Genomic DNA, 12,892 nt, shown 5'->3' with positions numbered 1-12,892 from the left:
TGGGCTCTCTCCCAATTCATAGAATTTTTGTTTTAAAAGCATTATGGCCTTTTCCATGTTATACTCTTGGACCGTATTGTATTTCAGTTTTTTATTTGTTCGTGCTCTCTAATGATCCTTTTTGGATGCAAAACTTTGCTGGGGATCCTCCAACTGGCCAATGTGGTGGTTGTGTTCTAACCGAACGGACGCAACACCTTGTCAGGAGCTGAGGCATGTTGGGGGATGAGGGGGAGCTGGGGCTCATGAAGGGCCGGGGGGGGGGGGCGGGTGGGGGGGTGCTAAACATAGGAAGTAGGAACAGGAGTAGGCCAAAAATGGCCCATCGAGGCTGCTCTGCCATTCAATACGATCACGGCTGATCTAATTTATGACCTAACTCCACCTACCTGCCTTCTCCCCATATCCCCTAATTCCTCTATCATGTAAAAATTTATCTAACCGAATTTTAAATATGTTTAATGAGGCAGCCTCAACCACTTCCCTGGTTAGAGAATTCCAAACATTCACTACTCTCTGGGAAAAACTATTTTTCCTCATCTCTGTCCTAAATCTACTCCCCCGAATCTTGAGACTGTGTCCTTTCGTTTTAGTTTCCCCGGCCAGCTCAAAAAACCTTCCTACATCTATCCTATCCATACCCTTCATAATCCTAAATGTTTCTATAAGGTCTCCTCTCATTCTTCTGAACTCGAGCGAATACAATCCTAGATGATTTAATCTTTCATTGTGTCAACCCCTTCATCCCAGGGATCGACCTAGTAAACCTCCTCTGGACCGTCTCCAAAGCCAGTATACCCTTCCTCAAATATGGAGTCCAGAACTGGACACAGTACTCCAGGTGCGGTCTCACCAGTACCTTATACAGTTGCAACATGACCTCCCTACTCCTGAATTCAATTCCTCTAGCGATGAAGGCCAACATTCCGTTTGCCTTCTTAATAACCTGCTGCACCTGCAACCTAACTTTTTGCGATTCATGCACAAGCCCTCCCAAGTCCCTCTGCACAACAGCATGCTGTAGTTTTTCACCCTTTAAATAATATTCAGCTCTTTGATTTTTCTTGCCAAAGTGGATAATCTCACACTTACTAACATTGTACTCCATCTGCCAGACCTTTGCCCACTCATCCAGCTTAACTCTATCCCTCTGCAGACTCTCCACGTCCTCATTACAATTTGCTCTTCCACTCAATTTGGTGTCATCCGCAAACTTGGCTACATTGGAAAAACTCCCATTTATCCTGGCTCTCTGCCTCCTGTCAGACAACCAATTTTCAATCCAGGCCAATAGACTTCCTTGGACTCCACTTTCCTGTAACTTACTGAGAAGTCTCTTGTGCGGCACCTTATCAAATGCTTTCTGGAAATTCAAATATACAACAACCTGTTACCCTCTATCCACCGCACCTAACTCGGAGGCCCTCAGCAGGGACCTGGGCTCCTGCCCCTGTAAATGATGTGTGTCTTTCATTTCTCTCCCCTCAGCACTTCTCCGTAGAAGGACAGCTTGAATTCCGAGCCCTGCTCTTCCTCCCCCGGCGAGCTCCCTTTGACCTCTTTGAGAACAAGAAGAAGAAGAACAACATCAAATTGTATGTGCGCAGAGTCTTCATCATGGACAGCTGTGAGGAACTGATCCCCGAGTACCTCAGTAAGTGCTTTGTCCGGATGAGGTGGGGCAAACTTGCCCCTGTCCTGCATGTCCCCTGAATTGCTGTCTCACTGCCCATGACATCCCTAGCCCACTCCAGGGATGATCCTCCTTTGATGGCCTGGGTGTCTGTCATTTCTGCTTGTTCAGTGACAGGCTGAGCCCGTTCAGGAATACTTCAGTGAATGGGCTGATGAGATGTCTCTGTCAACAGTGTCTGAGCCAGCAGGTCCTGCAGGGGTGGTGCTCTCGAAATTTGGGCTGCCTGGCTCTGCTCTGCAAGGATGGTGACTTCACCTTGCATTGGTTGTAGACAATGCGGCAGTTCTGGGTTAATTCTACTAGTCTGGTTCTTCGATGTGCAACTGACACACTTCCTGTTTCCTGCAGACTTTGTGCGTGGCGTGGTGGACTCCGAGGACCTTCCCTTAAACATCTCCCGAGAGATGCTTCAACAGAGCAAGATCCTGAAGGTCATCCGTAAGAACATCGTGAAGAAATGCATGGAGCTGTTCAGTGAGCTGGCAGAAGACAAGGAGAACTACAAGAAATTTTACGAACAGTTTTCGAAGAATCTCAAGGTAAGAAGCAGGGAAAAGCGCAATGTTGGAAAAAGTCAGTAGCTCAACTGTGCAAGATCAAGACCTTCGTCAAGGTATGAGCAAAAAGCTGGCAAATGAGGGCCAGGAGCACAGCCCCACAGGCAGGAGGTAATAGTTGGATAAGGTAGGGAGGGCACAGCAGCAAGTGGGGGAGGCTCTGTGAATTGAGAAGGAAGGAACACAGGAATGAGGAAGAGGAGCAGAATGGGGAATGGGCGAACATAAGCTGCAGAAGGCATTGTTAATGCCATCCAGTTGGAGAGTGCCCAGACTCAATATCACTGTGTGCACATCAATGGCCGGGATCTCCCAGTGGCCAGCCATTTCAACTCTGCACCCCACTCCTGCACTGACGTGTCTGTCCAGGGCCTCGCGCTCTGCCAAACCAAGGCCACCCATCAAGGGGAAGAGCAGCACCTAAATTTTCTAAGCAAAGCACAATAGGCTTCAGATGCTGTGATTGTAGTAAACACACACCAAAGCTGGAGGAACTCAGCTGGTCTTTCCAGCATCTATAGGAGACTAATATATCACTGATGTTTCGGGCCTGATCCCTTCCAAAGGGGGGGGGGGGGGGGGGGAGTCTCAGAATTTAAATAATGGGGGAGGAATCCAGATCCACAAAAGATGCAAATTAGATATGAGGGCAGAGGTAAGAATTGCTCATGTCTGTGTGAAAGGAGAGACAGCTGGGAAAGGTAATTGAGGGGGAAAAAGTGAGGGTGGGGGGGTTAACGAAAGCCAGGGAATTAATGCCATCGAGTTGGAGGGGGCCCAGACTGAAGTTGGTGTTGTTCCTCCAATGTGTGGGTGGTCTCACTCTGGCTGCGCATGAGACCATGGGCAAACATGTTAGCAAGGGAATGGGATGGAGAATTGAAATGAGTGGCCACTGGGAGATCCACGTTATCGTGGTGGACAGGGCCGAGGTGCTCAATAATCTCCCAGTCTGCATCCAGCCTCTCCAATGTAGAGGAGACCACAGCGGGAGCACCGGATACAGGAGACAACCCCTGCATATTCCTAAGTGAAGTGTGGCTTCATGTGGAAGGGCTGTTTGGAGCCCCGACTAGTGGTGAGGGAGGAGGTTTGGGTGTAAGTGGAGCCTCTCCTGCGGTCATGGGTTGGTCCCAAGGGAACGATGGATGGAGAGGGAGGAGTGGACAAGGGAGTCATGGAGGGAGCCATGCAGGGAGTGGTCCCTGTGGAAGGAGGAGAGGGGACGATGGGTGGGGAGGGAGGAGTGGAGAAGGGAGTCATGGAGGGAGTGGTCCCTGTGGAAGGAGGAGAGGGGAATATGTGTCTAGTGGTGGGATCATCTAGTAGGTGGTGGAAATGGTGGAGGAGGATGTGTTCATGCAGAGGCTGGTGGGGTGGTAGGTTTCTGCCTACCTAATTTTAAATTCCATCTGGGCACTCTCCAACCGGATGGCATTAACATAGTCTTCTCTGGTTTCTGCTGGACTTCTTGTGCTCTTGTCTCCACCCCTCACCATTTGGTTCACACCTTGAGGAAGGGCTCCAGCCTGAAATGCTGGTTCTGTATCTTTACCGTTGCTATATAAAGTCCACTGACTTTCTCCAGCAATGTGTTTTTGTTTCAACCACGGTGGCCGCAGATTGTCATGTTTAGCACCTCTCAACTGAAGCCTGGCCTACTTCTATCTCCCGTGCAGTAAACGAGACCTGGGGAGATCTAGCATTGTTCAATCTGTATCCCAGGGCTCTGTAGCCACCTGTGCACATAGAACATTTGGACACAGAATGGGTCCTTCAGGTTGCAATATGTGCCAACCCATGTAAACCGACTCACCAGCAATCTACTTTTGCCCTCATTTTGCTCACATCATGTGTCTATCTGAGAACAATTAGAATGTCCTTACCGTTCTGGCCTCCATCACCATCCCTGGCAATGCATTCTAGGCTCCCAGTGAGCTTTTTCTGCCTGAGATTTTAGGTCCATAGGGTAGGTTTTTGCCCCTGACTCTGGTCATCGGGAAATTTCATCCCATGGTCCATCTCCCACTGAGGATACTGCAAATCAAACCAAGCAGAAATGATTCCTAGAATGAATTAGTATATGAGGAACATTTGTCGGCTCTTGGACTGGACACCTTGGAATTCGGAAGAATGAGGGGTGCTCATAGAAACACTTTGAATGTTGAAAGGCCTGGACAGAGTGGATGTGGTGAAGTTGTTCCCCATGGTAGGGGATTTTAGGACAAGACGGCACAACTTCAGGATTGAAGGATGCTCATTTAAAACAGAGGAATTTCTTTAGCCAGAGGCTGTTGAACCTCTAGAATTTGCTTCCACAGGCAACTGTGGTGGCCAAATTGGAATCAGAATTTATTGTCATGAACCAGTCATGAAATTTGCTGTTTTGTGGCAGCGTCACAGAGCAAACATTCATAATTATAACCATCTTACAACATTACTATAAATAAAATAATCGTGCATGAAAAGTAAGACAGTGCCTGGTTCATTGATCGTTCAGGAATCTGATGGCAGTGGGGAAGAAGCCATCCTGGTGCCGCTGAGTGCTCGTCTTTAGGCAGAGTGAAGAGTACGTGGCCTGGGTGGTGGGGGTCTTGACAATAGAGGTTGCTTTTTTAAATCACTGGCTTGTATAGATGTCCTCCATGCAGTGAAGTCTGGTGCCCATGATGGCACAGGCAAGTTCACAACACTTTGTAGCCTATTCCTGTCCTGTGCATTGACACCTCTGTTCCAGGCAGTGATGGAACCGGTCAGAATGCTCTCCACTGTCCACCTGTAGAAGTTTGAGTGAGTCTCTGGCGACATTCTCAATCTCTTCAGACACCTCAAAAAGTATAGGTAAGGCAAGCTGCCTTTGTGATTGCATCAATGAGGAGGCTCCAGATCCTCTGAGATGTTGACACCAGATATTTGAAATTCTTGACCCACTCCTGAGCCCTTGATGAGGACTGGTTGGGTCGTGTTGCCCTGACTCCCTCCTGAAGTCCACAATCTTCTCCTTGGTTTTGCTGACGTTGAGGGTGAGGTTGTGGTTGTTCCGCCGTTCAATGGGCTGATCGATCTCCCTCCCGGACACGTCCTCATTGAAGTTTGTGATTCTGCCAACACCTGTGATGTCACTGGCAAACTTGTAGATGGCATTGAAATTGTACCTGGCCACACAATCATGGGTGTAGAAGAAGTAGAGCAGTGGGCTAAGCACTCTAACTGTATTGGGTGTACTAAAGGCAGAGATTGATGGGGATCTGAATAGGCAGGGTATCAAAGGTTATGAGGAGAAGGCAAGAGGAGTGGGGCTGAGTGGGAGAATGGATCAGCTCATGATGGAATGGTGGAGTGGACTCAGTGGGCTGAATGGCCTACTTTTGTTCGTATACCTTTTATGGTCATGTGCCCAATGTCATGTTTAATTGGAGCAGGCTTTTCCTCCATCTATGCTGACCCAAATGTTCCACCCAGACTTGTCCCACCTGCCTGCATTGGGTGCATATCGCTCAACCTCTCCTATACATGTTTTTTCTTAAACAATGCAGTAGTACCTGCCTCAACCACCTCACTCAGCAGCCCATTTCGAACACACGCCACCCTCTGTTTATTTAGAAAGTATCCCTCAGATTACTGTTGAATTGGCCCTCTTCCACCTTAAACCCATGTCCCCTGGTTACTGAATCCCCTGCTCTGGAAAAAAGGTCCTGTGTTTGCCTGAGGTGATATCGCCCTCATTCTCCTGCACTCCAAAGAATAAAGTGATGTGGTGATATTCTGACTTGTTTGACCCAGTGGGACTCGTGGCAGGAACTGCAGTGGTGGTCATATGGTGCAGAGAATTTTTGAGGACATGGCCTGGTTGGGATAGGGGTATGACCCTGCTCCCTCACAGCACAAACACACTTTGAGGAGAGCTTTTCCCAGGACCTTGAGAAGGTCTGCAAACTGGCATGGTCCTTGATTCAGTGGTCGAGGATTGTGCCATGAAAGTAGAGTGCTGACTTCCTCCATCTGTCTCTTCTTTCACAGTTGGGTATCCACGAGGACTCTCAGAATCGCAAGAAGCTGTCGGAACTGTTGCGTTACCACACCTCTCAGTCCGGAGACGAGCTCACACCCCTGTCTGACTACATCTCTCGCATGAAGGAGAACCAGAAGTGCATCTACTACATCACTGGTGTGTTGTGACTTGCAGATGGAGCAGGAACTACTGCGGGAGTTCCACGGGCTGCCTGTGGTTCTGTTGTAATCCCTCATCCCTTCCTGGATGCTCCCTCTCTCTTGTCAGCAATTCTGATTGCCCCACTCTAGGGGGGGATTTGGAAAGTGGCCCCACTAAGGCAACACTCGTGCTGGGATCCTGATGTCCCCGGTCATTTTGGCTCCAAAAAATGGATAAATGAGGATTTTGGATATTCTAGTCTATCTGAAACTTTTAAAAAATTTTCAGATAACTGAGGATTTTGGAGAATCCAATTTCGGGAAATCGGAGTTGTACTGTAATAATCTTATGTCTATTTAGACCTCTAACAATAGAAAAAAAAACGCTGGTCATTAATATGCTTCACCACAACATCCATCACTATTTCTTCCCTTCCCCCCCCCCCCAAAACCTAGATATTTGCCCCATTTCTGAGTTTAGATGTGACCAATTTATCAAACTGTTCAAACGCTGCCACTGCCAATTCTTAGGCCCCCTCCTGAAATGATGGGTCCCCTAACTACCATCATACTAGTCTGAATCCACTTTTGAGAGTATTTATCTCCAAATAACCTGGGGGGGGGGGGGGGGTAGGGGGAGGAATTTGAATACCTAGAACTTTACCAATATTTGTGCATTATCCAAAATCCTTGCATTCTGGGACAAGACCAAAGCACATGTATTAAGTCCCCTATATCTGCCTCACAGTGCCAGCATTCAGGGGTATTTTTAAAATGTCCTTAGCCACAGGTGTGGTGCTGGGGGATTGGAGGGTAGCTCATATTGTTCTGTTGTTTAAAAAAGGCTCCAAAAGTAACCCTGGAAATTATAGGCTGCTGAGACTCATGTCAGTAGCAGGGAAATATTGGAAGGTGTTCCAAGAGATCAGATATACAATTATTTGGATAGCAGGGACTGATTAGGGACAGTCAACATGCCTTTGTAATGTTCTATGGTTCTAATATTTTGAGGAAACCACAAGCAGGTTGGACAAAGATGCAGTGAATGTTGTATATTTGGACTTTCAAAATCCCTTTGACAAGATGCTGTCCATGAGGCTGCTTAACGAGATGAGAGCCCATGGAATTACAGGAGAGATACCAGGATGGGTAGAGCATTGGCTGATGGACAGAGTTGGAATAGAAGGTTGGCTACCAGTTACCAGTGGTGTCCGCAGGGGTCAGTGTTGGGGCCACTTCCTTTCTCTTTATACGTTAATGAGTTGGATTGTGGAATAACTGGCTTTGTGGCTGAGTTTACAGATGATACAAAGATTAGGTGGAGGGGCAGGAAGTGAAGAGGAAATGGGAAGTGTGCAGAGAGACTTAGATTAGGGAGAAGTGGCAAATGGAATAAAAAGTTGAGAAATGTATGAACATGCACTGGGGTAGCAGGAATAAAAGAGCAGGCTATTATTTGGATGGGGAGAAAACTTCCAAATTTGGAGGTGCAAAGGGATTAGGAGTCCTCGTTGCAGGATCCCCTAAAAGTGAACGTCCAGGTTGAGTTGGTGGTGAAGAAGGCGAATGCAAAGTTGCCGTCATATTTCGTGGGATAGGATACAAGAGCAGGGATGTGATGTTGGGGCTTCATGGAGGGCAGAGCACAGTTTTGGGCTCCTTATTTAAGAAAGGCTGTGCTGATGTTGGAAAAGGTTCTGAGAAATTCACAAGATCGATTCCTGGAATGAAGGGATTAGCACATGAGGAACATTTGACAGCTCTTGGACTGGACGTCTTGGAGTTCAGAAGAATGAGGGGGGTCTCATAGATATATTTTGAATGTTGAAAGACCTGGATAGAGTAGATGTGGCAAAGTTGTTCCCCATGGAAGGGGAGTCTAGGACAAGAGGGAACAACTTCAGAATTAAATTTAAAATTTAGACATACTGCAGCTTTTTGACCCACAAGCTCATCCTGCCCAATTAACCTACAACCCCCAGTATGTTTCGAATGGTGGAAGAAAACCAGAGCCCCCCAGAGAAAACCCACACAGGCTAGGGGAGAGCATACAAACTCCTTACAGACGATGCGGAATTCTAGCACTGGTCCTGATCACTGCACTAACCATGCCAATTGAAGGGTGTCCGTTTGAAACAGTGAAGTGCCAGTTGATGAAGTAGACAAAGATGATGTGGTCAAACAATAATCATGGCTTTTATTAGCAGAAACACATGGTACAATAATGAAAGACAATAGATGCATATACAGTTATATCCAAGAGGAGTGTCCTTAACAGTCGAGATAATGCACAGCCAATGTTAGTTCAGCAAGGCTCGCCAGAGGGGGGACGGGCAGCTTGGCAACATTCACCACAAAGAGATGCAGGGAATTTCTTCAGCCAGAGAGAGTGGTGAACCTCTGGAATTTGCTTCTATAGGCAGATGTGGAGGCCAGGTCATTGGGTATATTTGAGGCAGTGATTGATAGGGACCTGATTAGTCAGGGTATCGAGGATCATAGGGAGAAGGCAGGGGAGTGGGGCTGAGTGGGAGAGTGGATCAGGTCAGGATGGAATGGCAGAGTGAACTTGATGGGCCGAATAGCCGACTGCTCCTATATTTTCTGGTCTTGGAATGATGGAATGGGGTAAATATTCTTGCACATGGAGTGGTGAGTTCCTGGAACTGGCTGGCTGCCAGGGGTTGTGGTGGAAGCAGATACTGTAATTAAATGGCTTCCACACAGAGCCAGACCCATGAATATAAAGGGTTATGGATTGTGTGCAAGCAGAAAGATTTAAATTTGGGCATCGTCGTGCTCTGAGCAGATGAACTGGCCTGTTACTGTGCTTCAATCCTCAAGTTGTGCCCTGGAAACCTTTCCACATCAACTCTGTCCATGCCTTTCAACATTCAAAATGTTACAGCGAGATTCCCCCTCATTCTCCTGAATTCAGGCCAAGAGCTGTGAAACGCTCATGTGATAATCATTTCATTCCTAGGATCATCCTTGTGGATCATCTCTCCATCAGCACTTCCTTTCTTAAACAAGGAGCCCATATCTGTGAGGTCTCACCTGTGCCTGATAACATTCTTCCCGCCTTGTTTTCCTGACAGCGGACGTTGAGTGAAGGGGCTATAGTGCCTTCTGCCTCCATCCTTGGCGAGCGGTGATGTGATCTGCTGGCACCTAGCCAGAGGTCGGGGTATTTTGGTGCCTGCTGTGTGGAGCCGGGCTCTGTTTGCTGTCATGTATCCCGTGATACATGAGATGGGTGGGCCCACACTCACCATGTGAACCCTGTGCCCTCAGGTGAACGCAAGGAGCAGGTGGCCAACTCTGCCTTTGTGGAGCGGGTGAGGAAGCGGGGCTTCGAAGTGGTCTACATGACGGAGCCTATCGATGAATACTGCGTGCAGCAGCTGAAGGAGTTCGACGGCAAGCAGCTGGTATCTGTCACCAAGGAGGGGCTGGAGCTGCCAGAGGATGAGGAGGAGAAGAAGAAGCGCGAGGCTGACAAGACAAAGTACGACGGTCTGTGCAAGCTGATGAAGGAAATCCTGGACAAGAAGGTGGAGAAGGTGAGGCCCGTCTCCCCCAGGGAGGAGCGGGGGGCTCGGGTTTCCCGTCTCCCTCGGGGGGGGCCCTCAGGGGTCCTTTCTCTTCTGGGGGGGGTGGGGGGCTTGGAGTTTCCATCTCCCTTGGGGGGGGGGCTCAGGGGTCCTATCTTTCTCAGGGAGGGAGTCCTCTGCTCCCCGGGAAGGGGGTTCCTGGGTGAGGTCCTCTGGAGTGGGGCTCGAGGGTCCTGTCTCCTCAAGCCGGGGTGGTCTCTGGGATTCTGTCTTCTCGTTTGGGGTCGGTGGGGAGGGGGTTCCAGCTTGGGGAGGTTCCAGCCAGGGAGATGAGCTGACCTCCTGCCCTTGCAGGTGACCATCTCCAACCGGTTGGTGTCATCTCCCTGCTGCATCGTGACCAGTACTTACGGATGGACGGCCAACATGGAGCGGATCATGAAGGCTCAAGCACTGAGGGACAACTCTACCATGGGCTACATGATGGCCAAAAAACACCTGGAGATCAACCCTGACCATCCCATCGTCGACACACTGAGGCAGAAGGCTGATGCTGACCGCAACGACAAGGCTGTGAAGGACCTGGTCATACTGCTCTTCGAGACGGCATTACTCTCCTCTGGCTTCTCCCTGGATGATCCCCAAACCCACTCCAACCGCATCTACCGCATGATCAAGCTGGGCCTTGGTGAGTAGGGCTCCCCTGTCTGACAGGGGGAGGAGGAGCTGTGGCCCCACAGGGTGGGGGGAAACTGGCCCCACATGGGGAGGGTTTGCTGTGGCCCATCCAAGGGGTGAAGCAACTCTTGTCTCGAGGAAGTGGCGGGGGAAGTTGCCTATGGCCCATCCTGGGGGGGAGGGGAGGAGGAGAAGCTGTGGCCCCATGGGGGTGGTTTGTGTCCTGCCTGGATCTGGCAAGGAGATGGCTGGCCTTGACGTGGAGCCCCTGGGATGGCTGTGTAGGGTGAGGAGCAGGGATGTGTTGCGTGTCATTGAAATGGCTCTGCTGTCCTGTGCTTCCCTATTCCTGAACTGCTGCCCCACTCTTTCAACAAAAATCTCCCACACCTTGTAAGTTGCCTGGAGTGGTGGTGGGTGCTGGTTCATAGGGGGAGTTTAACACACACAGACAAGCACGCGGATAGAATTAGAGGGTTGTGGCTGTGAGGGAAGGAAGGGTTAGATTGTTGTGTATGTTTGCACAACATCGTGGGCCGAAGGGCCTGTACTGTGCTAGAATGTAAATTTCCACACATTGACTGGGACACCCATTCTGTAAAAGGGCTGGATGGGTTGGAGTTTGTCAAATGTGTTCAGGAAAGCTTTCTAAATCAATACATAGAAGAACCAAATTGAGAGGGAGCAGTATTGGATCTCCTATTAGGGAACCAAATAGGTCAGGTGACAGAGGTTTGTGTTGATAAACACTTTGGGTCTCGTGATGTTGTCTATCTTCTTCTTTGGCTTGGCGGACGAAGATTCATGGAGGGGTATGTCCACGTCTGCTGCAGGCTCGTCCGATGCGGGACAGGCAGACACGGTTGCAGCGGTTGCAAGGGAAAATTGGTTGATTGGGGTTGGGTGTTGGGTTTTTTCTCCTTTGTCTTTTCTCAGTGAGGTGGGCTCTGCGGTCTTCTTCAAAGGAGGTTGCTGCCCGCCGAACTTTAGAAAGGCTTTTGACAAGGTTCCGCATAAGAGGTTAGTTAGGAAGGTTCAAGCATTAGGTATTAATGCTGAAGTAGTGAAATAGGTTCACCAGTGGTTGGATGGGAGATGCCAGAGAGTAGTGGTGGAAAATTGTTTGTTGAATTGGAGACTGATGACAAGTAGAGTGCCTCAGGGATCGGTACTGGGTCCACTGCTGTCATATATATTAATGATCTGGATGATAGGTGGTAAATTGGATTAGTAAGTAAGCAGATGATACGAAGATTGCTGGTGTTGTGGTCAGTGAAGAAGGGTTTCAAAGCTTGCAGTGGGATTTAGGACAGTTAGAAGAGTGGGCTGGAAGATGGCAGATGGAGTTTAATAGTGATAAGTGAGGTGCTACATTTTGGTAGGACTGATCAGCAAAAGTCAGACACGGTAAATGGTGGACAATTGAGGAGGGGAGTAGGACAAAGGGATTTAGGAATTCTGGTACATAATTCCCTGAAAGTGGAGTCACATGTAGATAGGGTGGTGAAGAATGCTTTTGATATGTTGGCCTTCATAAATCATTATTGAATACAGGAGTTGATATGTCATGTTGAAGTTGTACACGGCATTGGTGGGGCCAAATTTGGAATATTGTGTGCAGTTTTGGTCGCTGAATTACAGGAAGGATGTAAACAGAATAGAGAGAGTGCAGAGGAGATTTACAAGAATGTTGCCTGGATTTCAGGGTTTGAGTTACAGGGAAAGGTTGAGCAGGCTTGGACTTTATTCCCTGGAGTGTAGAAGATTGAGGGGTGATTTGATAGAGGTGTTTAAAATTATAAGGGGGACGGATAGAGTCGATGTGGATAGGCTTTTTCCATCGAGTGGGGGAGATTCAAACATGAGAACATGGATTGAGGTTGAAGGAGGAATTTCTTCACTCAGAGGGTGGAGGGAGTGTGGAATGAGCTTCCGGCCAAAATGGTAGATGCAAGTTCGATATTAATATTTAAGGGAAAATTGGATAAGTTTATGGACGGGAGAGGTGTGGATAAATGGGCCGGGAGCGGGTCAATGGGACTAGATGTTCAGCATGGACGAGAAAGGCTGAACTGGCCTGTTTCTGTGCTGTAATTGTTCTGTGGTTTAATGTTCTATGAAACATCTGCTGCTTGATGTACTTTTTCCTCCTGTCCCTGAAGTGGTGGGTGGGGTGGAGACCATGGGTAACATGTATTGACAGTTTGATGGTGTTGGACCAGTACCCCTTATCCACAGGTCATGCTGGGTCAACC

At 48.6% G+C, this 12,892-nt stretch overlaps 1 protein-coding gene across 1 annotated transcript in view; it reads left to right on the top strand.

The window, feature by feature from the left end:
* Positions 1-12,892, top strand: part of hsp90ab1 (heat shock protein 90, alpha (cytosolic), class B member 1) — a 44,809-nt gene that overhangs the window by 31,403 nt on the left and 514 nt on the right. Inside the window, exons 6-10 of the mRNA XM_069887995.1 lie at positions 1,489-1,654; positions 2,045-2,235; positions 6,274-6,421; positions 9,700-9,968; positions 10,314-10,647. Coding sequence (XP_069744096.1) covers positions 1,489-1,654; positions 2,045-2,235; positions 6,274-6,421; positions 9,700-9,968; positions 10,314-10,647 — 1,108 coding nt within the window. The remainder of the gene's footprint in view (positions 1-1,488; positions 1,655-2,044; positions 2,236-6,273; positions 6,422-9,699; positions 9,969-10,313; positions 10,648-12,892) is intronic.

Source organism: Narcine bancroftii, chromosome 6 (genome assembly GCF_036971445.1).
Source record: "Narcine bancroftii isolate sNarBan1 chromosome 6, sNarBan1.hap1, whole genome shotgun sequence".
Lineage (NCBI taxonomy): Eukaryota > Metazoa > Chordata > Chondrichthyes > Torpediniformes > Narcinidae > Narcine > Narcine bancroftii.
Note: the sequence above shows the minus strand (reverse complement) of the source record. Positions and strands in the feature narration are given on the sequence as shown.